This window comes from Coregonus clupeaformis, unplaced genomic scaffold (assembly GCF_020615455.1).
Source record: "Coregonus clupeaformis isolate EN_2021a unplaced genomic scaffold, ASM2061545v1 scaf0237, whole genome shotgun sequence".
NCBI lineage: Eukaryota > Metazoa > Chordata > Actinopteri > Salmoniformes > Salmonidae > Coregonus > Coregonus clupeaformis.
The window spans coordinates 320,779-346,178 of record NW_025533692.1 but is presented as its reverse complement, the minus strand read 5'-3'; the positions used below and the strand labels follow the sequence as shown (position 1 = coordinate 346,178).

The 25,400-nt window shown below is 42.3% G+C and overlaps 1 protein-coding gene across 1 annotated transcript in view; it reads right to left on the bottom strand.

Annotated features, from left to right (window-relative positions):
- LOC121535674 (MAP kinase-interacting serine/threonine-protein kinase 2) overlaps positions 1 to 25,400 on the bottom strand; it is a 56,531-nt gene that overhangs the window by 18,420 nt on the left and 12,711 nt on the right. Inside the window, exons 6-9 of the mRNA XM_041842938.2 lie at positions 18,908 to 18,987; positions 18,708 to 18,781; positions 18,292 to 18,452; positions 16,643 to 16,738 (exon numbers count right to left, since the gene is read on the bottom strand). Coding sequence (XP_041698872.1) covers positions 16,643 to 16,738; positions 18,292 to 18,452; positions 18,708 to 18,781; positions 18,908 to 18,987 — 411 coding nt within the window. The remainder of the gene's footprint in view (positions 1 to 16,642; positions 16,739 to 18,291; positions 18,453 to 18,707; positions 18,782 to 18,907; positions 18,988 to 25,400) is intronic.

Below are 25,400 nucleotides of genomic sequence, written 5' to 3'. Positions count from 1 at the left end.
ATTAGGGGCCCAGTAGGAGATGTGTAGTGTATTAGGGGCCCAGTAAGAGATGTGTAGTGTATTAGGGGCCCGGTAAGAGATGTGTAGTGTCCACCAGGTATTAGGGGACCAGTAGGAGATGTGTAGTGTATTAGGGGCCCAGTAAGAGATGTGTAGTGTATTAGGGGCCCAGTAAGAGATGTGTAGTGTATTAGGGGCCCAGAGGTAGGGCTGTTGTGGAGGAGAATCTAGGTTGTAGAACACCTAAAAAGCCTGTAGGTCATTGAAGATAAAAGCCTGTAGGTCATTGAAGATAAAAGCCTGTAGGTCATTGAAGATAAAAGCCTGTGCTGTCAGTATATAAAGAGCTGAGGAGGAGAACGCAGGAGCTGAGGAGGAGAACGCAGGAGCTGAGGAGGAGAACGCAGGAGCTGAGGAGGAGAACGCAGGAGCTGAGGAGGAGAACGCAGGAGCTGATTGATAAATATAGACATGACTCACTCATACAACGCTGCTGCATGTTTTATTCATGTCACTTCAGCGCTGGCTTGCTATAATAATATAATAATATGCCATTTAGCAGATCAATCAAATGCTACTATCAATCAATCAAATGTTATTTACAAAGCCCTTTCTACATCAGCAGATGTCACAAAGTCCTGTACAGAAACCCAGCCTAAAACCCCAAACAGCGATCAACTGACAGGCCTTTAAAAAGCAATTCTAGATCCTAAAAGAAAAAAGAACTGAGGTTGATTCATAAAGTAACTGACAAGTCTCTGGCTATCAACATGATCATGGCTGTTTCTCAGCTCAATATAGAGGTGCAGCCCTAAGGCAAGTGATGAGCAAGGAGAGGATATCTATTCCCTTCCTGAAACACACTCAACTGTTTCCAATGCATTTCTGATTGCACCCAAGTTTAACAAAGGTGTTCAAGGCATCTACTGTCTATAGCCATAACTACAGAGGTTACTGTCTATAGCCATAACTACAGAGGTTACTGTCTATAGAGGTTACTGTCTATAGCCATAACTACAGAGGTTACTGCCTATAGCCATAACTACAGAGGTTACTGCCTATAGCCATAACTACAGAGGTTACTGCCTATAGCCATAACTACAGAGGTTACTGCCTATAGCCATAACTACAGAGGTTACTGTCTATAGCCATAACTACAGAGGTTACTGTCTATAGCCATAACTACAGAGGTTACTGTCTATAGCCATAACTACAGAGGTTACTGTCTATAGCCATAACTACAGAGGTTACTGCCTATAGAGGTTACTGTCTATAGCCATAACTATAGAGGTTACTGCCTATAGCCATAACTACAGAGGTTACTGCCTATAGCCATAACTACAGAGGTTACTGCCTATAGCCATAACTACAGAGGTTACTGCCTATAGCCATAACTACAGAGGTTACTGCCTATAGCCATAACTACAGAGGTTACTGTCTATAGCCATAACTACAGAGGTTACTGCCTATAGCCATAACTACAGAGGTTACTGTCTATAGCCATAACTACAGAGGTTACTGCCTATAGCCATAACTACAGAGGTTACTGCCTATAGCCATAACTACAGAGGTTACTGTCTATAACCATAACTACAGAGGTTACTGCCTATAGCCATAACTACAGAGGTTACTGTCTATAGCCATAACTACAGAGGTTACTGCCTATAGCCATAACTACAGAGGTTACTGTCTATAGAGGTTACTGCCTATAGCCATAACTACAGAGGTTACTGCCTATAGCCATAACTACAGAGGTTACTGTCTATAGCCATAACTACAGAGGTTACTGTCTATCAGAGGTTACTGCCTATAGCCATAACTACAGAGGTTACTGCCTATAGCCATAACTACAGAGGTTACTGCCTATAGCCATAACTACAGAGGTTACTGCCTATAGCCATAACTACAGAGGTTACTGTCTATAGCCATAACTACAGAGGTTACTGTCTATAGAGGTTACTGCCTATAGCCATAACTACAGAGGTTACTGTCTATAGCCATAACTACAGAGGTTACTGCCTATAGCCATAACTACAGAGGTTACTGTCTATAGCCATAACTACAGAGGTTACTGCCTATAGCCATAACTACAGAGGTTACTGTCTATAGCCATAACTACAGAGGTTACTGCCTATAGCCATAACTACAGAGGTTACTGTCTATAGCCATAACTACAGAGGTTACTGCCTATAGCCATAACTACAGAGGTTACTGCCTATAGCCATAACTACAGAGGTTACTGCCTATAGCCATAACTACAGAGGTTACTGCCTATAGCACCAGGTTACTGTCTATAGCCATAACTACAGAGGTTACTGCCTATAGCCATAACTACAGAGGTTACTGCCTATAGCCATAACTACAGAGGTTACTGCCTATAGCCATAACTACAGAGGTTACTGCCTATAGCCATAACTACAGAGGTTACTGCCTATGGCCATATCTACAGAGGTTACTGCCTATAGCCATAACTATAGAGGTTACTGCCTATAGCCATAACTACAGAGGTTACTGCCTATAGCCATAACTACAGAGGTTACTGCCTATAGCCATAACTACAGAGGTTACTGTCTATAGCCATAACTACAGAGGTTACTGCCTATAGCCATAACTACAGAGGTTACTGTCTATAGCCATAACTACAGAGGTTACTGCCTATAGCCATAACTACAGAGGTTACTGCCTATAGCCATAACTACAGAGGTTACTGCCTATAGCCATAACTACAGAGGTTACTGTCTATAGAGGTTACTGCCTATAGCCATAACTACAGAGGTTACTGCCTATAGCCATAACTACAGAGGTTACTGTCTATAGCCATAACTACAGAGGTTACTGTCTATAGCCATAACTACAGAGGTTACTGCCTATAGCCATAACTACAGAGGTTACTGTCTATAGCCATAACTACAGAGGTTACTGCCTATAGCCATAACTACAGAGGTTACTGCCTATAGCCATAACTACAGAGGTTACTGTCTATAGCCATAACTACAGAGGTTACTGCCTATAGCCATAACTACAGAGGTTACTGCCTATAGCCATAACTACAGAGGTTACTGCCTATAGCCATAACTACAGAGGTTACTGTCTATAGCCATAACTACAGAGGTTACTGTCTATAGCCATAACTACAGAGGTTACTGTCTATAGAGGTTACTGCCTATAGCCATAACTACAGAGGTTACTGCCTATAGCCATAACTACAGAGGTTACTGCCTATAGCCATAACTACAGAGGTTACTGCCTATAGCCATAACTACAGAGGTTACTGCCTATAGCCATAACTACAGAGGTTACTGCCCTATAGCCATAACTACAGAGGTTACTGCCTATAGCCATAACTACAGAGGTTACTGCCTATAGCCATAACTACAGAGGTTACTGTCTATAGCCATAACTACAGAGGTTACTGCCTATAGCCATAACTACAGAGGTTACTGTCTATAGCCATAACTACAGAGGTTACTGCCTATAGCCATAACTACAGAGGTTACTGCCTATAGCCATAACTACAGAGGTTACTGCCTATAGAGGTTACTGCCTATAGCCATAACTACAGAGGTTACTGCCTATAGCCATAACTACAGAGGTTACTGTCTATAGCCATAACTACAGAGGTTACTGTCTATAGCCATAACTACAGAGGTTACTGCCTATAGCCATAACTACAGAGGTTACTGTCTATAGAGGTTACTGCCTATAGAGGTTACTGTCTATAGCCATAACTACAGAGGTTACTGCCTATAGCCATAACTACAGAGGTTACTGTCTATAGCCATAACTACAGAGGTTACTGCCTATAGCCATAACTACAGAGGTTACTGCCTATAGCCATAACTACAGAGGTTACTGCCTATAGAGGTTACTGTCTATAGCCATAACTATAGAGGTTACTGCCTATAGCCATAACTACAGAGGTTACTGCCTATAGCCATAACTACAGAGGTTACTGCCTATAGCCATAACTACAGAGGTTACTGCCTATAGCCATAACTACAGAGGTTACTGCCTATAGCCATAACTACAGAGGTTACTGCCTATAGCCATAACTACAGAGGTTACTGCCTATAGCCATAACTACAGAGGTTACTGCCTATAGCCATAACTACAGAGGTTACTGCCTATAGCCATAACTACAGAGGTTACTGCCTATAGCCATAACTACAGAGGTTACTGTCTATAGAGGTTACTGCCTATAGCCATAACTACAGAGGTTACTGCCTATAGCCATAACTACAGAGGTTACTGCCTATAGCCATAACTACAGAGGTTACTGTCTATAGCCATAACTACAGAGGTTACTGCCTATAGCCATAACTACAGAGGTTACTGTCTATAGCCATAACTACAGAGGTTACTGCCTATAGGCCTATATAACTACAGAGGTTACTGCCTATAGCCATAACTACAGAGGTTACTGCCTATAGCCATAACTACAGAGGTTACTGTCTATAGCCATAACTACAGAGGTTACTGCCTATAGCCATAACTACAGAGGTTACTGCCTACAGCCATAACTACAGAGGTTACTGCCTATAGCCATAACTACAGAGGTTACTGCCTATAGCCATAACTACAGAGGTTACTGCCTATAGCCATAACTACAGAGGTTACTGTCTATAGAGGTTACTGTCTATAGCCATAACTACAGAGGTTACTGTCTATAGCCATAACTACAGAGGTTACTGTCTATAGCCATAACTACAGAGGTTACTGCCTATAGCCATAACTACAGGGGTTACTGCCTATAGCCATAACTACAGAGGTTACTGTCTATAGCCATAACTACAGAGGTTACTGTCTATAGCAGGTTACTGCCTATAGCCATAACTACAGAGGTTACTGCCTATAGCCATAACTACAGAGGTTACTGCCTATAGCCATAACTACAGAGGTTACTGTATATAGCCATAACTACAGAGGTTACTGTCTATAGAGGTTACTGCCTATAGCCATAACTACAGAGGTTACTGTCTATAGCCATAACTACAGAGGTTACTGTCTATAGAGGTTACTGCCTATAGCCATAACTACAGAGGTTACTGTCTATAGCCATAACTACAGAGGTTACTGTCTATAGCCATAACTACAGAGGTTACTGCCTATAGCCATAACTACAGAGGTTACTGCCTATAGCCATAACTACAGAGGTTACTGTCTATAGCCATAACTACAGAGGTTACTGTCTATAGAGGTTACTGCCTATAGCCATAACTACAGAGGTTACTGTCTATAGCCATAACTACAGAGGTTACTGCCTATAGCCATAACTACAGAGGTTACTGCCTATAGCCATAACTACAGAGGTTACTGCCTATAGCCATAACTACAGAGGTTACTGTCTATAGCCATAACTACAGAGGTTACTGCCTATAGCCATAACTACAGAGGTTACTGTCTATAGCCATAACTACAGAGGTTACTGCCTATAGCCATAACTACAGAGGTTACTGCCTATAGCCATAACTACAGAGGTTACTGCCTATAGCCATAACTACAGAGGTTACTGCCTATAGAGGTTACTGTATATAGCCATAACTACAGAGGTTACTGCCTATAGCCATAACTACAGAGGTTACTGTCTATAGCCATAACTACAGAGGTTACTGTCTATAGAGGTTACTGCCTATAGCCATAACTACAGAGGTTACTGCCTATAGCCATAACTACAGAGGTTACTGTCTATAGAGGTTACTGCCTATAGCCATAACTACAGAGGTTACTGTCTATAGCCATAACTACAGAGGTTACTGTCTATAGCCATAACTACAGAGGTTACTGTCTATAGAGGTTACTGCCTATAGCCATAACTACAGAGGTTACTGTCTATAGCCATAACTACAGAGGTTACTGCCTATAGCCATAACTACAGAGGTTACTGTCTATAGCCATAACTACAGAGGTTACTGTCTATAGCATTACGCCTATAGCCATAACTACAGAGGTTACTGCCTATAGCCATAACTACAGAGGTTACTGCCTATAGCCATAACTACAGAGGTTACTGTCTATAGAGGTTACTGCCTATAGCCATAACTACAGAGGTTACTGTCTATAGCCATAACTACAGAGGTTACTGCCTATAGCCATAACTACAGAGGTTACTGTCTATAGAAAAGGTTACTGCCTATAGCCATAACTACAGAGGTTACTGTCTATAGCCATAACTACAGAGGTTACTGTCTATAGCCATAACTACAGAGGTTACTGCCTATAGCCATAACTACAGAGGTTACTGCCTATAGCCATAACTACAGAGGTTACTGTCTATAGCCATAACTACAGAGGTTACTGTCTATAGCCATAACTACAGAGGTTACTGTTCCTATAGCCATAACTACAGAGGTTACTGCCTATAGCCATAACTACAGAGGTTACTGCCTATAGCCATAACTACAGAGGTTACTGCCTATAGCCATAACTACAGAGGTTACTGTCTATAGAGGTTACTGCCTATAGCCATAACTACAGAGGTTACTGTCTATAGCCATAACTACAGAGGTTACTGTCTATAGCCATAACTACAGAGGTTACTGTCTATAGAGGTTACTGTCTATAGCCATAACTACAGAGGTTACTGTCTATAGCCATAACTACAGAGGTTACTGCCTATAGCCATAACTACAGAGGTTACTGTATATAGCCATAACTACAGAGGTTACTGTCTATAGAGGTTACTGCCTATAGCCATAACTACAGAGGTTACTGACTATAGAGGTTACTGCCTATAGCCATAACTACAGAGGTTACTGTCTATAGAGGTTACTGCCTATAGCCATAACTACAGAGGTTACTGTATATAGCCATAACTACAGAGGTTACTGCCTATAGCCATAACTACAGAGGTTACTGTCTATAGCCATAACTACAGAGGTTACTGTCTATAGCCATAACTACAGAGGTTACTGTCTATAGCCATAACTACAGAGGTTACTGCCTATAGCCATAACTACAGAGGTTACTGTCTATAGCCATAACTACAGAGGTTACTGTCTATAGCCATAACTACAGAGGTTACTGCCTATAGCCATAACTACAGAGGTTACTGCCTATAGCCATAACTTACAGAGGTTACTGCCTATAGCCATAACTACAGAGGTTACTGCCTATAGCCATAACTACAGAGGTTACTGCCTATAGCCATAACTACAGAGGTTACTGTCTATAGAGGTTACTGCCTATAGCCATAACTACAGAGGTTACTGTCTATAGAGGTTACTGCCTATAGCCATAACTACAGAGGTTACTGTATATAGCCATAACTACAGAGGTTACTGCCTATAGCCATAACTACAGAGGTTACTGTCTATAGCCATAACTACAGAGGTTACTGTCTATAGAGGTTACTGCCTATAGCCATAACTACAGAGGTTACTGCCTATAGCCATAACTACAGAGGTTACTGCCTATAGCCATAACTACAGAGGTTACTGTCTATAGAGGTTACTGCCTATAGCCATAACTACAGAGGTTACTGCCTATAGCCATAACTACAGAGGTTACTGTATATAGCCATAACTACAGAGGTTACTGCCTATAGCCATATACAGAGGTTACTGTCTATAGCCATAACTACAGAGGTTACTGTCTTAAGGTTACTGCCTATAGCCATAACTACAGAGGTTACTGCCTATAGCCATAACTACAGAGGTTACTGCCTATAGCCATAACTACAGAGGTTACTGTCTATAGAGGTTACTGCCTATAGCCATAACTACAGAGGTTACTGCCTATAGCCATAACTACAGAGGTTACTGCCTATAGCCATAACTACAGAGGTTACTGTCTATAGCCATAACTACAGAGGTTACTGTCTATAGAGGTTACTGCCTATAGCCATAACTACAGAGGTTACTGTCTATAGAGGTTACTGCCTATAGCCATAACTACAGAGGTTACTGTCTATAGAGGTTACTGCCTATAGCCATAACTACAGAGGTTACTGTCTATAGCCATAACTACAGAGGTTACTGTCTATAGAGGTTACTGCCTATAGCCATAACTACAGAGGTTACTGCCTATAGCCATAACTACAGAGGTTACTGTCTATAGCCATAACTACAGAGGTTACTGCCTATAGCCATAACTACAGAGGTTACTGTCTATAGAGTTACTCGCCTATAGCCATAACTACAGAGGTTACTGTCTATAGCCATAACTACAGAGGTTACTGCCTATAGCCATAACTACAGAGGTTACTGTCTATAGCCATAACTACAGAGGTTACTGTCTATAGCCATAACTACAGAGGTTACTGTCTATAGAGTTTCCATAACTACAGAGGTTACTGCCTATAGCCATAACTACAGAGGTTACTGCTCCTATAGCCATAACTACAGAGGTTACTGTCTATAGCCATAACTACAGAGGTTACTGCCTATAGCCATAACTACAGAGGTTACTGCCTATAGCCATAACTACAGAGGTTACTGTCTATAGCCATAACTACAGAGGTTACTGTCTATAGCCATAACTACAGAGGTTACTGCCTATAGCCATAACTACAGAGGTTACTGTCTATAGAGGTTACTGCCTATAGCCATAACTACAGAGGTTACTGTCTATAGAGGTTACTGCCTATAGCCATAACTACAGAGGTTACTGCCTATAGCCATAACTACAGAGGTTACTGCCTATAGCCATAACTACAGAGGTTACTGTATATAGCCATAACTACAGAGGTTACTGTCTATAGAGGTTACTGCCTATAGCCATAACTACAGAGGTTACTGCCTATAGCCATAACTACAGAGGTTACTGCCTATAGCCATAACTACAGAGGTTACTGTCTATAGAGGTTACTGCCTATAGCCATAACTACAGAGGTTACTGCCTATAGCCATAACTACAGAGGTTACTGTCTATAGCCATAACTACAGAGGTTACTGCCTATAGCCATAACTACAGAGGTTACTGCCTATAGCCATAACTACAGAGGTTACTGTCTATAGCCATAACTACAGAGGTTACTGTCTATAGAGGTTACTGCCTATAGCCATAACTACAGAGGTTACTGTCTATAGCCATTACAGAGGTTACTGCCTATAGAGGTTACTGCCTATAGCCATAACTACAGAGGTTACTGTCTATAGCCATAACTACAGAGGTTACTGTCTATAGAGGTTACTGCCTATAGCCATAACTACAGAGGTTACTGCCTATAGCCATAACTACAGAGGTTACTGCTATAGCCATAACTACAGAGGTTACTGCCTATAGCCATAACTACAGAGGTTACTGCCTATAGCCATAACTACAGAGGTTACTGTCTATAGCCATAACTACAGAGGTTACTGTCTATAGCCATAACTACAGAGGTTACTGCCTATAGCCATAACTACAGAGGTTACTGTCTATAGCCCAGGTTACTGCCTATAGCCATAACTACAGAGGTTACTGTCTATAGAGGTTACTGCCTATAGCCATAACTACAGAGGTTACTGCCTATAGCCATAACTACAGAGGTTACTGCCTATAGCCATAACTACAGAGGTTACTGTATATAGCCATAACTACAGAGGTTACTGTCTATAGCACCAGGTTACTGCCTATAGCCATAACTACAGAGGTTACTGCCTATAGCCATAACTACAGAGGTTACTGCCTATAGCCATAACTACAGAGGTTACTGTCTATAGAGGTTACTGTCTATAGCCATAACTACAGAGGTTACTGCCTATAGCCATAACTACAGAGGTTACTGTCTATAGCCATAACTACAGAGGTTACTGCCTATAGCCATAACTACAGAGGTTACTGTCTATAGCCATAACTACAGAGGTTACTGCCTATAGCCATAACTACAGAGGTTACTGCCTATAGCCATAACTACAGAGGTTACTGTCTATAGAGGTTACTGCCTATAGCCATAACTACAGAGGTTACTGTCTATAGAGGTTACTGCCTATAGCCATAACTACAGAGGTTACTGTCTATAGCCATAACTACAGAGGTTACTGTCTATAGCCATAACTACAGAGGTTACTGTCTATAGAGGTTACTGCCTATAGCCATAACTACAGAGGTTACTGTCTATAGAGGTTACTGCCTATAGCCATAACTACAGAGGTTACTGCCTATAGCCATAACTACAGAGGTTACTGTCTATAGAGGTTACTGCCTATAGCCATAACTACAGAGGTTACTGCCTATAGCCATAACTACAGAGGTTACTGTCTATAGCCATAACTACAGAGGTTACTGCCTATAGCCATAACTACAGAGGTTACTGTCTATAGCCATAACTACAGAGGTTACTGTCTATAGCCATAACTACAGAGGTTACTGCCTATAGCCATAACTACAGAGGTTACTGCCTATAGCCATAACTACAGAGGTTACTGTCTATAGAGGTTACTGCCTATAGCCATAACTACAGAGGTTACTGTCTATAGCCATAACTACAGAGGTTACTGTCTATAGCCATAACTACAGAGGTTACTGTCTATAGCCATAACTACAGAGGTTACTGCCTATAGCCATAACTACAGAGGTTACTGCCTATAGCCATAACTACAGAGGTTACTGTCTATAGCCATAACTACAGAGGTTACTGCCTATAGCCATAACTACAGAGGTTACTGTCTATAGAGGTTACTGCCTATAGCCATAACTACAGAGGTTACTGTCTATAGAGGTTACTGCCTATAGCCATAACTACAGAGGTTACTGTCTATAGCCATAACTACAGAGGTTACTGTCTATAGCCATAACTACAGAGGTTACTGTCTATAGCCATAACTACAGAGGTTACTGTCTATAGAGGTTACTGCCTATAGCCATAACTACAGAGGTTACTGCCTATAGCCATAACTACAGAGGTTACTGCCTATAGCCATAACTACAGAGGTTACTGTCTATAGAGGTTACTGCCTATAGCCATAACTACAGAGGTTACTGCCTATAGCCATAACTACAGAGGTTACTGTATATAGCCATAACTACAGAGGTTACTGCCTATAGCCATAACTACAGAGGTTACTGTCTATAGCCATAACTACAGAGGTTACTGTCTATAGCCATAACTACAGAGGTTACTGCCTATAGCCATAACTACAGAGGTTACTGTCTATAGAGGTTACTGCCTATAGCCATAACTACAGAGGTTACTGTCTATAGCCATAACTACAGAGGTTACTGCCTATAGAGGTTACTGCCTATAGCCATAACTACAGAGGTTACTGTCTATAGCCATAACTACAGAGGTTACTGTCTATAGAGGTTACTGCCTATAGCCATAACTACAGAGGTTACTGTCTATAGCCATAACTACAGAGGTTACTGTCTATAGCCATAACTACAGAGGTTACTGTCTATAGAGGTTACTGCCTATAGCCATAACTACAGAGGTTACTGCCTATAGCCATAACTACAGAGGTTACTGTCTATAGCCATAACTACAGAGGTTACTGTCTATAGAGGTTACTGCCTATAGCCATAACTACAGAGGTTACTGTCTATAGAGGTTACTGCCTATAGCCATAACTACAGAGGTTACTGCCTATAGCCATAACTACAGAGGTTACTGTCTATAGCCATAACTACAGAGGTTACTGCCTATAGCCATAACTACAGAGGTTACTGTCTATAGCCATAACTACAGAGGTTACTGTCTATAGCCATAACTACAGAGGTTACTGTCTATAGCCATAACTACAGAGGTTACTGTCTATAGCCATAACTACAGAGGTTACTGTCTATAGCCATAACTACAGAGGTTACTGTCTATAGCCATAACTACAGAGGTTACTGTCTATAGAGGTTACTGCCTATAGCCATAACTACAGAGGTTACTGTCTATAGAGGTTACTGTCTATAGCCATAACTACAGAGGTTACTGCCTATAGCCATAACTACAGAGGTTACTGCCTATAGCCATAACTACAGAGGTTACTGTCTATAGCCATAACTACAGAGGTTACTGTCTATAGAGGTTACTGCCTATAGCCATAACTACAGAGGTTACTGCCTATAGCCATAACTACAGAGGTTACTGTCTATAGCCATAACTACAGAGGTTACTGTCTATAGCCATAACTACAGAGGTTACTGCCTATAGCCATAACCAGAGGTTACTGTCTATAGCCATAACTACAGAGGTTACTGTCTATAGCCATAACTACAGAGGTTACTGCCTATAGAGGTTACTGCCTATAGCCATAACTACAGAGGTTACTGTCTATAGAGGTTACTGTCTATAGCCATAACTACAGAGGTTACTGTCTATAGAGGTTACTGTCTATAGCCATAACTACAGAGGTTACTGCCTATAGCCATAACTACAGAGGTTACTGTCTATAGAGGTTACTGCCTATAGCCATAACTACAGAGGTTACTGTATATAGCCATAACTACAGAGGTTACTGCCTATAGCCATAACTACAGAGGTTACTGTCTATAGCCATAACTACAGAGGTTACTGTCTATAGCCATAACTACAGAGGTTACTGTCTATAGCCATAACTACAGAGGTTACTGTCTATAGCCATAACTACAGAGGTTACTGTCTATAGCCATAACTACAGAGGTTACTGTCTATAGAGGTTACTGCCTATAGCCATAACTACAGAGGTTACTGTCTATAGAGGTTACTGTCTATAGCCATAACTACAGAGGTTACTGTCTATAGCCATAACTACAGAGGTTACTGTCTATAGAGGTTACTGCCTATAGCCATAACTACAGAGGTTACTGCCTATAGCCATAACTACAGAGGTTACTGTCTATAGCCATAACTACAGAGGTTACTGCCTATAGCCATAACTACAGAGGTTACTGTCTATAGAGGTTACTGCCTATAGCCATAACTACAGAGGTTACTGTCTATAGCCATAACTACAGAGGTTACTGTCTATAGCCATAACTACAGAGGTTACTGTATATAGCCATAACTACAGAGGTTACTGCCTATAGAGGTTACTGTCTATAGCCATAACTACAGAGGTTACTGTCTATAGCCATAACTACAGAGGTTACTGCCTATAGAGGTTACTGCCTATAGCCATAACTACAGAGGTTACTGTCTATAGCCATAACTACAGAGGTTACTGTCTATAGCCATAACTACAGAGGTTACTGTCTATAGAGGTTACTGTCTATAGCCATAACTATAGAGGTTACTGTCTATAGCCATAACTACAGAGGTTACTGCCTATAGCCATAACTACAGAGGTTACTGTCTATAGCCATAACTACAGAGGTTACTGCCTATAGCCATAACTACAGAGGTTACTGTCTATAGCCATAACTACAGAGGTTACTGTCTATAGCCATAACTACAGAGGTTACTGTCTATAGCCATAACTACAGAGGTTACTGATTCCTATAGCCATAACTACAGAGGTTACTGTCTATAGAGGTTACTGTCTATAGCCATAACTACAGAGGTTACTGTCTATAGCCATAACTACAGAGGTTACTGTCTATAGCCATAACTACAGAGGTTACTGTCTATAGAGGTTACTGTCTATAGCCATAACTACAGAGGTTACTGTCTATAGCCATAACTACAGAGGTTACTGTCTATAGCCATAACTACAGAGGTTACTGTCTATAGCCATAACTACAGAGGTTACTGTCTATAGCCATAACTACAGAGGTTACTGTCTATAGCCATAACTACAGAGGTTACTGTCTATAGCCATAACTACAGAGGTTACTGTCTATAGCCATAACTACAGAGGTTACTGTCTATAGCCATAACTACAGAGGTTACTGCCTATAGCCATAACTACAGAGGTTACTGCCTATAGCCATAACTACAGAGGTTACTGCCTATAGCCATAACTACAGAGGTTACTGCCTATAGCCATAACTACAGAGGTTACTGTCTATAGAGGTTACTGCCTATAGCCATAACTACAGAGGTTACTGCCTATAGCCATAACTACAGAGGTTACTGCCTATAGCCATAACTACAGAGGTTACTGCCTATAGCCATAACTACAGAGGTTACTGTCTATAGAGGTTACTGCCTATAGCCATAACTACAGAGGTTACTGCCTATAGCCATAACTACAGAGGTTACTGTCTATAGCCATAACTACAGAGGTTACTGTCTATAGCCATAACTACAGAGGTTACTGCCTATAGCCATAACTACAGAGGTTACTGTCTATAGAGGTTACTGTCTATAGCCATAACTACAGAGGTTACTGTCTATAGCCATAACTACAGAGGTTACTGTCTATAGCCATAACTACAGAGGTTACTGTCTATAGAGGTTACTGTCTATAGCCATAACTACAGAGGTTACTGCCTATAGCCATAACTACAGAGGTTACTGTCTATAGCCATAACTACAGAGGTTACTGCCTATAGCCATAACTACAGAGGTTACTGCCTATAGCCATAACTACAGAGGTTACTGCCTATAGCCATAACTACAGAGGTTACTGTCTATAGAGGTTACTGCCTATAGCCATAACTACAGAGGTTACTGCCTATAGCCATAACTACAGAGGTTACTGTCTATAGCCATAACTACAGAGGTTACTGTCTATAGCCATAACTACAGAGGTTACTGTCTATAGAGGTTACTGTATATAGCCATAACTACAGAGGTTACTGCCTATAGCCATAACTACAGAGGTTACTGTCTATAGCCATAACTACAGAGGTTACTGTCTATAGCCATAACTACAGAGGTTACTGTATATAGCCATAACTACAGAGGTTACTGCCTATAGCCATAACTACAGAGGTTACTGTCTATAGCCATAACTACAGATGTTGGGCATTTATACCAACACCTATCCTATTCTCCCTGCCTGCGATGGAAAACCCAATGTTGAGGTCAGGAGAAAGCTGGTCCACAAATTTGCTAGAACGCTAAACAGCTATCTAGTGGACTGCTGTGGCTAGCTAAAAATATATATATTTTTTTATTAACAATACAAAACATACACACGACATCACACAAACATCAATGACATCCCACCTGCCCAGACCCACCTGCTCCCACCCCCATCCCCACTCTCCACCACCTGCCCAGACCCACCTGCTCCCACCCCCATCATCACTCTCCACCACCTGCCCAGACCCACCTGCTCCCACCCCATCCCCAGCATCACTCTCCACCACCTGCCCAGACCCACCTGCTCCCACCCCCATCATCACTCTCCACCACCTGCCCAGACCCACCTGCTCCCACCCCCCCATCATCACTCTCCACCACCTGCCCAGACCCACCTGCTCCCACCCCCACCCCCACTCTCCACCACCTGCCCAGACCCACCTGCTCACACCCCATCGCCACTCACTCTCCACCACCTGCCCAGACCCACCTGCTCACACCCCCCATCACCACTCTCCACCACCTGCCCAGACCCACCTGCTCCCACCCCCCACCCCCACTCTCCACCACCTGCCCAGACCCACCTGCTCACACCCCATCCCCAGCATCACTCTCCACCACATGGCCTCAAACTGCACCATTTTGTTTCTCTCTGTCACCCACTTTCAACATTTAGATAATAAAGCATTTCACCTTTTCCATTGTGTTAATGACGGAGGATTGGTTGATTTCCAGTGTAAGTATATGCTTTTTTTTCTCAAGATGATTGAGGAGAAAAGTATGGTCCAACCGATCGGGTATCTCATATGCCATGTCTTGAAATATGCAGACAGACGGATTAAAAGTACATTTCCATTGTAATACTTCTGACAGCAAACTTTCTAACTCCGCCCTTAAATTTTGGAATTTATAACATTTCCATTATTAGTTTTACACTTAAGACATGACTCTGCCGTTGTGCTGTAGAATTTGGGAATGATGTCTCTTGTATAATAACATCTACACATTAATTTATACTGGATTAAGCGTACATTTTTCAATAACTGTAATTTCGTTAGTTCTGTCCCAACAATCCCTCCGTCTTCTGCCAATATCAGTTCTTAAGTCTTGGTTCCAATAGTTCATATTTTTTTCTAATAGATTCTCAGTTGGATAGGCTCTCCCGCAAGGTTTTGTATAGCTTACAGATCATATTGAATATCCTTTTGACTCATAGGATTCCCTCAAGATTGCTCTGATGTCTAAAAGATGCATTTGAAAATACCTCCATTGGTGAATCATGTCATCCTTTGAGGCTTTAATAAAAGTGTTCTTACACTGTCATGTTGAAATTTCAAAGCAACTGGGAAAGGTGCAAGGCAGGCCCTGTCGTCACCTTTAGTTTGCTCCATGACTTCTGAGTGACAGGAAGCACCACCACCAATCGGTCTCCACCACTGCTCACGCACCAGTCGTTACTATGACAACCAGCGTAGCCGTGTCAGCAGATGCCTGCTGTCTGAGCACTAATCCGATTTGATCACTCGCTGTTTGGACAGTCAGTATTTCAAAACTGATTTGAGCATTAAGGCCTGCAGAGTCGCAGTTATATGTACATATCTATCCCAATTACCTTGTAACATGGACTCGGTACCGGAACCCCCGTGTCTATAGCTAAGTTATCGTTACTCATTGTGGATCTATTAATACCCGTTTCACTTTTCTATTATTTCTCAATTTTCTCTGTGCATTGTGGGTAAGGGCCCATCAGTAAGCATTCCACTGTTACGTCTACGCCTGTGGTTTACCAAGCACGTGATGACAGACGCAGAGAGAGACGGGAGGATAAAGGTTATTAAGACTCACCGGAGTGAGGAGTTCAGGAGTAGAGATCGGGGACCTGTCACTGCTCAGCTTGATGCCACTGCCCAGGTCAAAATCACAGATCTTCACTGGTGAAATCTGCAGGTAAACACACAGATTAGTCATTTAGACGCCTGACGTTCTTATCCAGCGTATTCAACTAAAGTAGGCCAGTCAGCTTCCCAGATAACACAATCACTAAAACTAACAAACAAGCCTTTGGGTGATCTGAAAAGTCATAGTCAATCAATCAATAATATAATAATACTTTTAGCAAAAATGTTTATTTTTAATTCACAATCTGTAGAAGCAATGAGAATAGAAAGGTTCAGAACTTTTGTAAAACATCACAGTACGGTTGAAATATATATGGCAAATAGAAATCCTATATGGATGGTGTTAAGAGATAGATGGGAGGTATTGAATAGAGTTGAAGGATGGGACTAATAACAAATAACAACAAATAATAACAAAGATAGCTAATAATGTAAAGCATACTGTGTCCATAATAAGTATATAGGTTGTATGTTGGGAGCTTTTGGGAAAGAGCACAGTTAGAAAGATATGGCATATAGAAGCAAACCGGATGGACATCATGAAAATGATCGGAGAGGTTGAGAGTAGAAGAAGTTCAGGAGCAAAAAAAAATAAAAATAAATATGTATGTATATATATAGATATATATAAAATAATTATTGTAAAATTAACTCTGTCCATAAGGTGTAGATAGTAAGTATAGACCGGAAGTAGAGGCCTGGGCATTGTTGTTCACTAATTTACTCCAAGTAGGGAAAGGATGGAGGGGTTGAAAAGTAATAAAGGGGAATATATATATAAAAAACATGGGGGATTGGAAGAGATGCAGACAATTACATTGATAGAAGATACAATCTATCTGCAATATTAAGCTGATCCATCCCCCCCGAAAAATAAAAATAAAAATAAAAAATAAAATAAAAATAAAAACAAGCCTTTCTATATCTTTACGTTTACATCATTTAGCAGACGCTCTTATCCAGAGCGACTTACAAATTGGTGCATTCACCTTATAGCCAGTGGGACAACCACTTTACAATGTTTTTTTTTTTTTTTTTATTAATTAATGTATTTATTTATTTTATATTTTGTGGGGGTTCCTTGGGATATTATAAAAGTAATCCTTTATTAAGTTATCCTTATCACGTCATAGTAACAGACTATTAGGATGTAACTACCCATTATTCTATTTATCATAATATACTGAACCATAACTGTATTTATCTATCAACGTTAGGGACTGAGTGATCAGATTCAAAGGCTCACTGCTTGTGCAAAACGCATAATACTGGCTGTATTTCTGTATTTTGAAAGTTTTACATCTGGAAAACTTGATTGCTGACACGCAAAACGTTTCGGGACTGTATGAACAGTGGACTAATGAAACATACCAAAAGATCATTTTTAACTCTGGCTCTCCCGTATAATCTATGCCCGTCTGTGAGGAGTATTGGCGTGCAACCCTGCCTCACCCAATCACCATGCTCACACGGGATGTTTTCAGGGACTGAATGATGGGATTTAAAGTTCTAGCGCTTGTGTTTTAGACTGGACTCTGGCTCTCCTGTATAATCTATGCCCGTCTGTGAGGAGTATTGGCGTGCACCCCGACTCACCCGGTCCCCGTGTTCACACAGGATGTTTTCAGGCTTCAGGTCCCTGTGCGCCATTCCCTTGTTATGGAGGTAGTTCAGAGCACTGGCGATGTCCTGCACCACGTAACTGGCCTCCTGCTCACTAAAGTGTTGTCTACGGTGGATGTGGGTCAACACTGACCCTGCAGGAGGAGAGAGGTTAATATGGAGCAAAACAACGCCAACTCCTAATGAAGAGACGGTCTCAAGTTTCTGCATTACAGAGGTCCCAGAGGGGAGAAGATCAGACAGCTCCGTGCACTGAAGACACTGCCTCAAGCGTTCGCATTTCAGATATAATACTGATTGAGTGCAGTGTAAATTTACAAAACTGGTGAATCTGAACCATAATTTTCTATGGATGGGAGAGTTCGCAATGAAGATTTATATCCACTGACCTCCTCTTAGTTTCTCAAAAACCAAGTAGAATTTGTCTTCTTCCTCAAAGAACTCTACTAGCTCCAGAATGTTTCTGTGGACAGGAGAGAGGAGAGCAGTCGTTATCAACAGTTTTATAATAATAATGCCTATTCCTGTATAATAGTGAATCTCAGCAGTCCATGCTCCTGCTCTGTGTGTCCCAGCGGGGCTTCTGTACCTGTGTCCCTGGCACTGATAGAGCATCTCCACTTCTCTGAAGACTCGGCTCCGGCTGAGACCCACACGCTTCTCGATGATCTGGACAATCAACAAGATTTAACAATACGTTATTCATTTTCAGTCTTTTTCATATTAAGGGAATAATTTGTTCTTATTGAAAGGGTGCAGGGTTCTCCCCAAAGAACGAACAGTGTTTGGCTCTTTGGTGACTTAAAAGTGCAACACAAACCTATCCCAGATGACTCAGGGGGTATTGAAACGTGCTCCTAGATGGTTTTACAGGGCACTTTAGTTTTTTTAAGAAACACGACACGGCTGTTGGATTCTGTTAAAGCTGCTGCACATGCCTGGCCTTCATACCTATGATCCCTGTTCTATTAACCATTGGAAAATGAAATACTAGGAAAATGACAGGAAAAATACTGTGAAAAATATTTATACAATGAAATAAATAAATGTAAATCACTGTGTTTTCTACTTTATCACGTAATGCTCTGGCAGAAAGTGGCAGTTCCACTGGTTACAGGTGTTAAAAAAACACACAAATCACAGACCTTCGGGCCTCACCTTGACTCACTCATAAGTACCACCTTGTTAATGCCACCGGCCTCAGAGCCCGCTTTCTCCACACATCCATTAGTGGAAGACATGGTGGCCTTCTCTGACCAGCTGCATATAGCATTAGCAGGAAACTGGACTTCATGTTAGACCTCAACACACTTCCTTCCATCGCTAACAAAGCCAGGAAGTGTGTGTTTGGGCTTGCAGAACTAGGGCTGGGCGATATATAGAATTCGAATGCCTGTTTCGCAACAAGTTAAAAAATTAATAATAATGAGCGTTCAATGTATTTTTAGTCTCGTCTCCTTCCCTCCCTCTGTACTGTGTCCACTGTGAACCTTCCCACTCCAGACACCAAGCCCCTCCCTCTGTACTGTGTCCACTGTGAACCTTCCCACTCCAGACACCAAGCCCCTCCCTCTGTACTGTGTCCACTGTGAACCTTCCCACTCCACAGACACCAAGCCCCTCCTCCTTCTGTGCTGTGTCCACTGTGAACCTTCCCACTCCAGACACCAAGCCCCTCCCTCTGTACTGTGTCCACTGTGAACCTTCCCACTCCAGACACCAAGCCCCTCCTCCCTCTGTGCTGTGTCCACTGTGAACCTTCCCACTCCAGACACCAAGCCCCTCCCTCTGTACTGTGTCCACTGTGAACCTTCCCACTCCAGACACCAAGCCCCTCCCTCTGTACTGTGTCCACTGTGAACCTTCCCACTCCACAGACACCAAGCCCCTCCCTCTGTGCTGTGTCCACTGTGAACCTTCCCACTCCAGACACCAAGCCCCCTCCCTCTGTACTGTGTCCACTGTGAACCTTCCCACTCCAGACACCAAGCCCCTCCTCCTTCTGTGCTGTGTCCACTGTGAACCTTCCCACTCCACAGACACCAAGCCCCTCCCTCTGTACTGTGTCCACTGTGAACCTTCCCACTCCAGACACCAAGCCCCTCCCTCTGTACTGTGTCCACTGTGAACCTTCCCACTCCACAGACACCAAGCCCCTCCCTCTGTACTGTGTCCACTGTGAACCTTCCTACTCCACAGACACCAAGCCCCTCCTCCCTCTGCACTGTGTCCACTGTGAACCTTCCCACTCCAGACACCAAGCCCCTCCCTCTGTACTGTGTCCACTGTGAACCTTCCCACTCCAGACACCAAGCCCCTCCCTCTGTACTGTGTCCACTGTGAACCTTCCCACTCCAGACACCAAGCCCCTCCTCGGTCCACTGTGAACCTTCCCACTCCACAGACACCAAGCCCCTCCCTCTGTGCTGTGTCCACTGTGAACCTTCCCACTCCAGACACCAAGACCCTCCACCTGCCACTCACAACAAAAGACAACTTCTTCCTCTGACAAGCAGTTTAAACTGCCTATTTCCATTTGAGGTTTGGTCCAACAGAACCGGTCATATGGACACCGAAACGCTGAGACGTTATTCTGTAATACACAAGAACTGAACCTTTCCAACGATACCCTTTTTATGTCTCAACTCCCCAAAATGTAGAACAGATCAGACCCTAATCAAACTAGAGCATCAATGAACATGACTGGAAAATTAATACTCAGTTTCTGTCATGTGAGGAATTGCAGTACCAAGTACAGCTAGCAGCATTTTAGCCACAGACTTATGCGCTAGCTGTCTAGTCTGTTTAATAAACGTCCATAAAAAATAAAATAAACTGGAAACTTGTTTTCATTCTGAGAAATAAGCATCTTATACAGGCAGGCCATTTGATTTCAACATCTAAACAAACTGAACAGGCTATTTTCAAACAGATGGGAGACGGGCAGGAGGGTGTATTCATAATAGTTTAAATGTTCTACCTTGTTAGCAAGCAAATAGATCCAAGTTGGCTCAACTTGATATAATGATTAGCTGGCTACTCACTAGCAGGTGGGCTGGTGCTACCAGAGGTCGGTCAGTACACTGCCTGCTACCAGAGGTCGGTCAGTACACTGCCTGCTACCAGAGGTCGGTCAGTACACTGCCTGCTACCAGAGGTCGGTCAGTACACTGCCTGCTACCAGAGGTCGGTCAGTACACTGCCTGCTACCAGAGGTCTCTCAGTACACGCCTGCTCCAGACGTCCTCCTGCTACCGGGGTCCCATAACTCCTGCTACCAGAGGTCGGTCAGTACGCTGCCTGCTACCAGAGGTCGGTCAGTACACTGCCTGCTACCAGAGGTCGGTCAGTACGCTGCCTGCTACCAGAGGTCGGTCAGTACACTGCCTGCTACCAGAGGTCGGTCAGTACACTGCCTGCTACCAGAGGTCGGTCAGTAGAGGAGGAAGTGTATGGTTCTGGTAACATTTGGAACAAAAGGCAATTTTCATAGACAGACTTGAAAGCCAGATCAGTGATTATTGCAACAAAATATTTTGACAAAATAATTAAATGATTAGTTGGTCTTAGGGTTGTGGGAGGCTTATATTTAGCCTAGGTCTAATTTTATAAGCCCTGAATTCATTTGATTATTCATGACTGTTTGAAATGCAGTGTATTGACATTTAAATTGTGCAACAAAGCTTATTTAGAAAAACACTTACATAAAAAAAAAAATCTCACACACACAGTACCAGTCAAAAGTTTGGACACACCTACTCATTCAAGGGTTTTTCTTTATTTTTACTATTTTCTACATTGTAGAATAATAGTGAAGACATCAAAACTATGAAATAACACATATGGAATCATGTAGTAACCCAAAAAAGTGTTAAACAAATCAAAATATATTTTATATTTGAGATTCAAATAGCCACCCGTTGCCTTGATGACAGCTTTGCACACTCTTGGCATTCTCTCAACCAGCTTTCATGAGGTAGTCACCTGGAATGCATTTCAATTAACAGGTGTGCCTTGTTAAAAGTGAATTATTGGAATTATTTTCCTTCTTAATGCGTTTGAGCCAATCAGTTGTGTTATGACAACGTAGGGGTGGTATACAGAAGATGGTATTTTACCAAATAGGGCTAAGTCCATATTATGGCAAGAACAGCTCAAATAAGCGAAGATAAACGACAGTCCATCATTACTTTAAGACATGAAGGTCAGTCAATCCGGAATATTTCAAGAACTTTGAAAGTTTCAAATGCAGTCGCAATTTTTTTTGGATAAGACTAGCTCTCATGAGGACCGTCACAGGAAAGGAAGACCCAGAGTTAACGCTGCTGCAGAGGGTAAGTTCATTAGAGTTAACTGCACCTCAGATTGCAGCCCAAATAAATACTTCACAGACTTCAAGTAACAGATACATCTCAACATCAACTGTTCAGAGGAGACTGTGTGAATCAGGCCTTCATGGACGAATTGCTGCAAAGAAACCACTACTAAAGGACACCAATAAGAAGAAGAGACTTGCTTGGGCCAAGAAACACAAGCAATGGACATTAGACTGGTGGAAACCTGTTCTTTGGTCTGATGAGTCCAAATTTGAGATTTTTGGTTCCAACCGCTGTGTCTTTGTGAGACGCAGAGTAGGGGAACGGATGATCTCTGCATGGAGGAGGAGGTGTGATGGTGCTTTGCTGGTGACACTGTCTGTGATTTATTTAGAATTCAAGGCACGCTTAACCAGCATGGCTACCACAGCATTCTGCAGCGAGACGCCATCCCATCTGGTTTACGCTTAGGGACTATCATGTGATTTTCAACAGGACAATGACCCAACACACCTCCAGGCTGTGTAAGAGCTATTTGACCAAGAAAGAGTGTGATTACGTGCTGCATCAGATGACCTGGCCTCCACAATCCCCCGACCTTGACCCAATTGAGATGGTTTAGGATGAGTTGGACCGCAGAGTGAAGGAAAAGCAGCCAACAAGTGCTCAGGATATGTGGGAACTCCTAAAATATGTTTAGATTTGTTTAACACTTTTCTGGTTACTACATGATTCCATACGTGTTATTTCATAGTTGATGACTTCACTATTATTCTACAATGTAGAAAATAGTAAAAATAAAGAAAAACCCTTGAATGAGTAGGTGTGTCCAAACTTTTGACTGGTACTGTATATAATGTATTTTCCAACTGTCCCAATATCTTTTCCAGCTGTACCATTAACTGGTTTTAAAATGTCCATTCTAGAATGCCCTTCTAACCAATCAGAAACAAGTATTCAACAATGCTGTGGTATAATATAAATTAAATGAAACTGTTGCACGAAAATGTGCATAGGAAAACCATATCTGGCACGCAGATAGGTAGGAATGTTAAGATAAATTGGTATTCCACATGAGAAAGGTTGCAGACTCCTCGTGTAGCCTATTACCAGCAACTTCAGGAGAGTAACGACAAACTCCGCGAAAGCCAGCAGGAGGATGGTCGGGTCAGGTTAAGGTTATTTTCTTCTGGTTATCTAGATCTCTGGCTCCCTTTTGAGTCATTTGTGACTTAATTTCATCAAACAGTGTGCTTAAAGCATCAGACAAGATCAATACATATAGTTGATTTTATTAGAAACACAAGGTGTGTCTATGGAAGTTTAAAAATTGACCAATTTCGATACACCAAGATTTTTTTGTAGTTGGGGACCGCCCTAATGTAAATAAATGTTTTATGCATGCTTATGGTGTTACACTTATCACGTCGATAATGTTTATTGGTTTTATGCCATGGTCAACGGCAGCTGGGACCATGTGTGTGGAGGCACCAGTCGCTTGACTAGAGGGACAAGACGGCGTACTCAGCAGGGAACTCTGCCATATTCCGGTGCTGCCAGTTGGGGGTGTGTGTTGGGGAGTGACCCTGCCTGCTGCCAGTTGGGGGTGTTTTCATATATATATATTTTTTTCATTTAGCAGACGCTCTTATCCAGAGCGACTTACAGGAGCAATTAGGGTTAAGTGCCTTGCTCAAGGGCACATTGACAGATTTTTCACCTATTCGGCTCTGGGATTAGAACCAGCGACCTTTCGGTTACTGGCACAACGCTCTTAACCACTAAGCTACCTGCCGCCCGTGTGTGTGTGTTGGGAAGTGACCCAGCCTGCTGCCAGTTGGGGGTGGGTGGTTTGGTGGCCTCCCCATTGCGGGTAGCTATGCAAACGCTGAATGGGCGTCAGGGATTAGTACACAGATGCTAGGGCCACTGCTCGCTCACACACACACACAGCGTCCGCAACATGTGCCTGAGTCAGCAGCAAGCTGAAACTCATTTGTAGCCTAACCCTGCACTCCGTATACTCCTGCATGTAATCCATTTCCAATTGAATCAACAAATGATAACAGTCTCCTGTAAGTCGCTCTGGATAAGAGCGTCTGCTAAATGACTAAAATGTAAAATGTAAATGTAACACCAAGTTACATGTCGGCCACACTGATGCAGTCAGCTGATGTGTGCAGGCAGTGTCTCGAGGGGGGGGGTGGTGCTACCCTCATTTCCTTTCTTCAGCCATCTGCCTGAGGAACCAGACTTAAAATGACAGCGGGAGCTAACTAACAATAGCTGCAATTACTTTATCAAAACAATAACACAAGTCTTTGTACAGATAATTACGTCACATTTGGGGCGGCAGGTAGGAGCCGGGGTTTGGCCTGGGGCTTTACTTGGCTCATCGCGCTCAGTAGAAAGGCCTCTTTAGTGTCCCAAGTTTTCATAACTGTGACCTTAATTGCCTACCGTCTGTAAGCTGTTAGTGTCTTAACGACCGTTCCACAGGTGCATGTTCATTAATTGTTTATGGTTCATTGAACAAGCATGGGAAACAGTGTTTAAACCCTTTACAATGAAGATCTGTGAAGTTATTTGGATTTTTTATCTTTGAAAGACAGGGTCCTGAAAAGTAAATATATATATACACACACACACACACACACACACAAATAAAATTGCAACACGCAGGTAGAAAATATCCGGATGAAAATAAAATATCTTAAAAATCACATTGCAGACAGGCCATGCATAGCCAACGAATTTGAAACATTT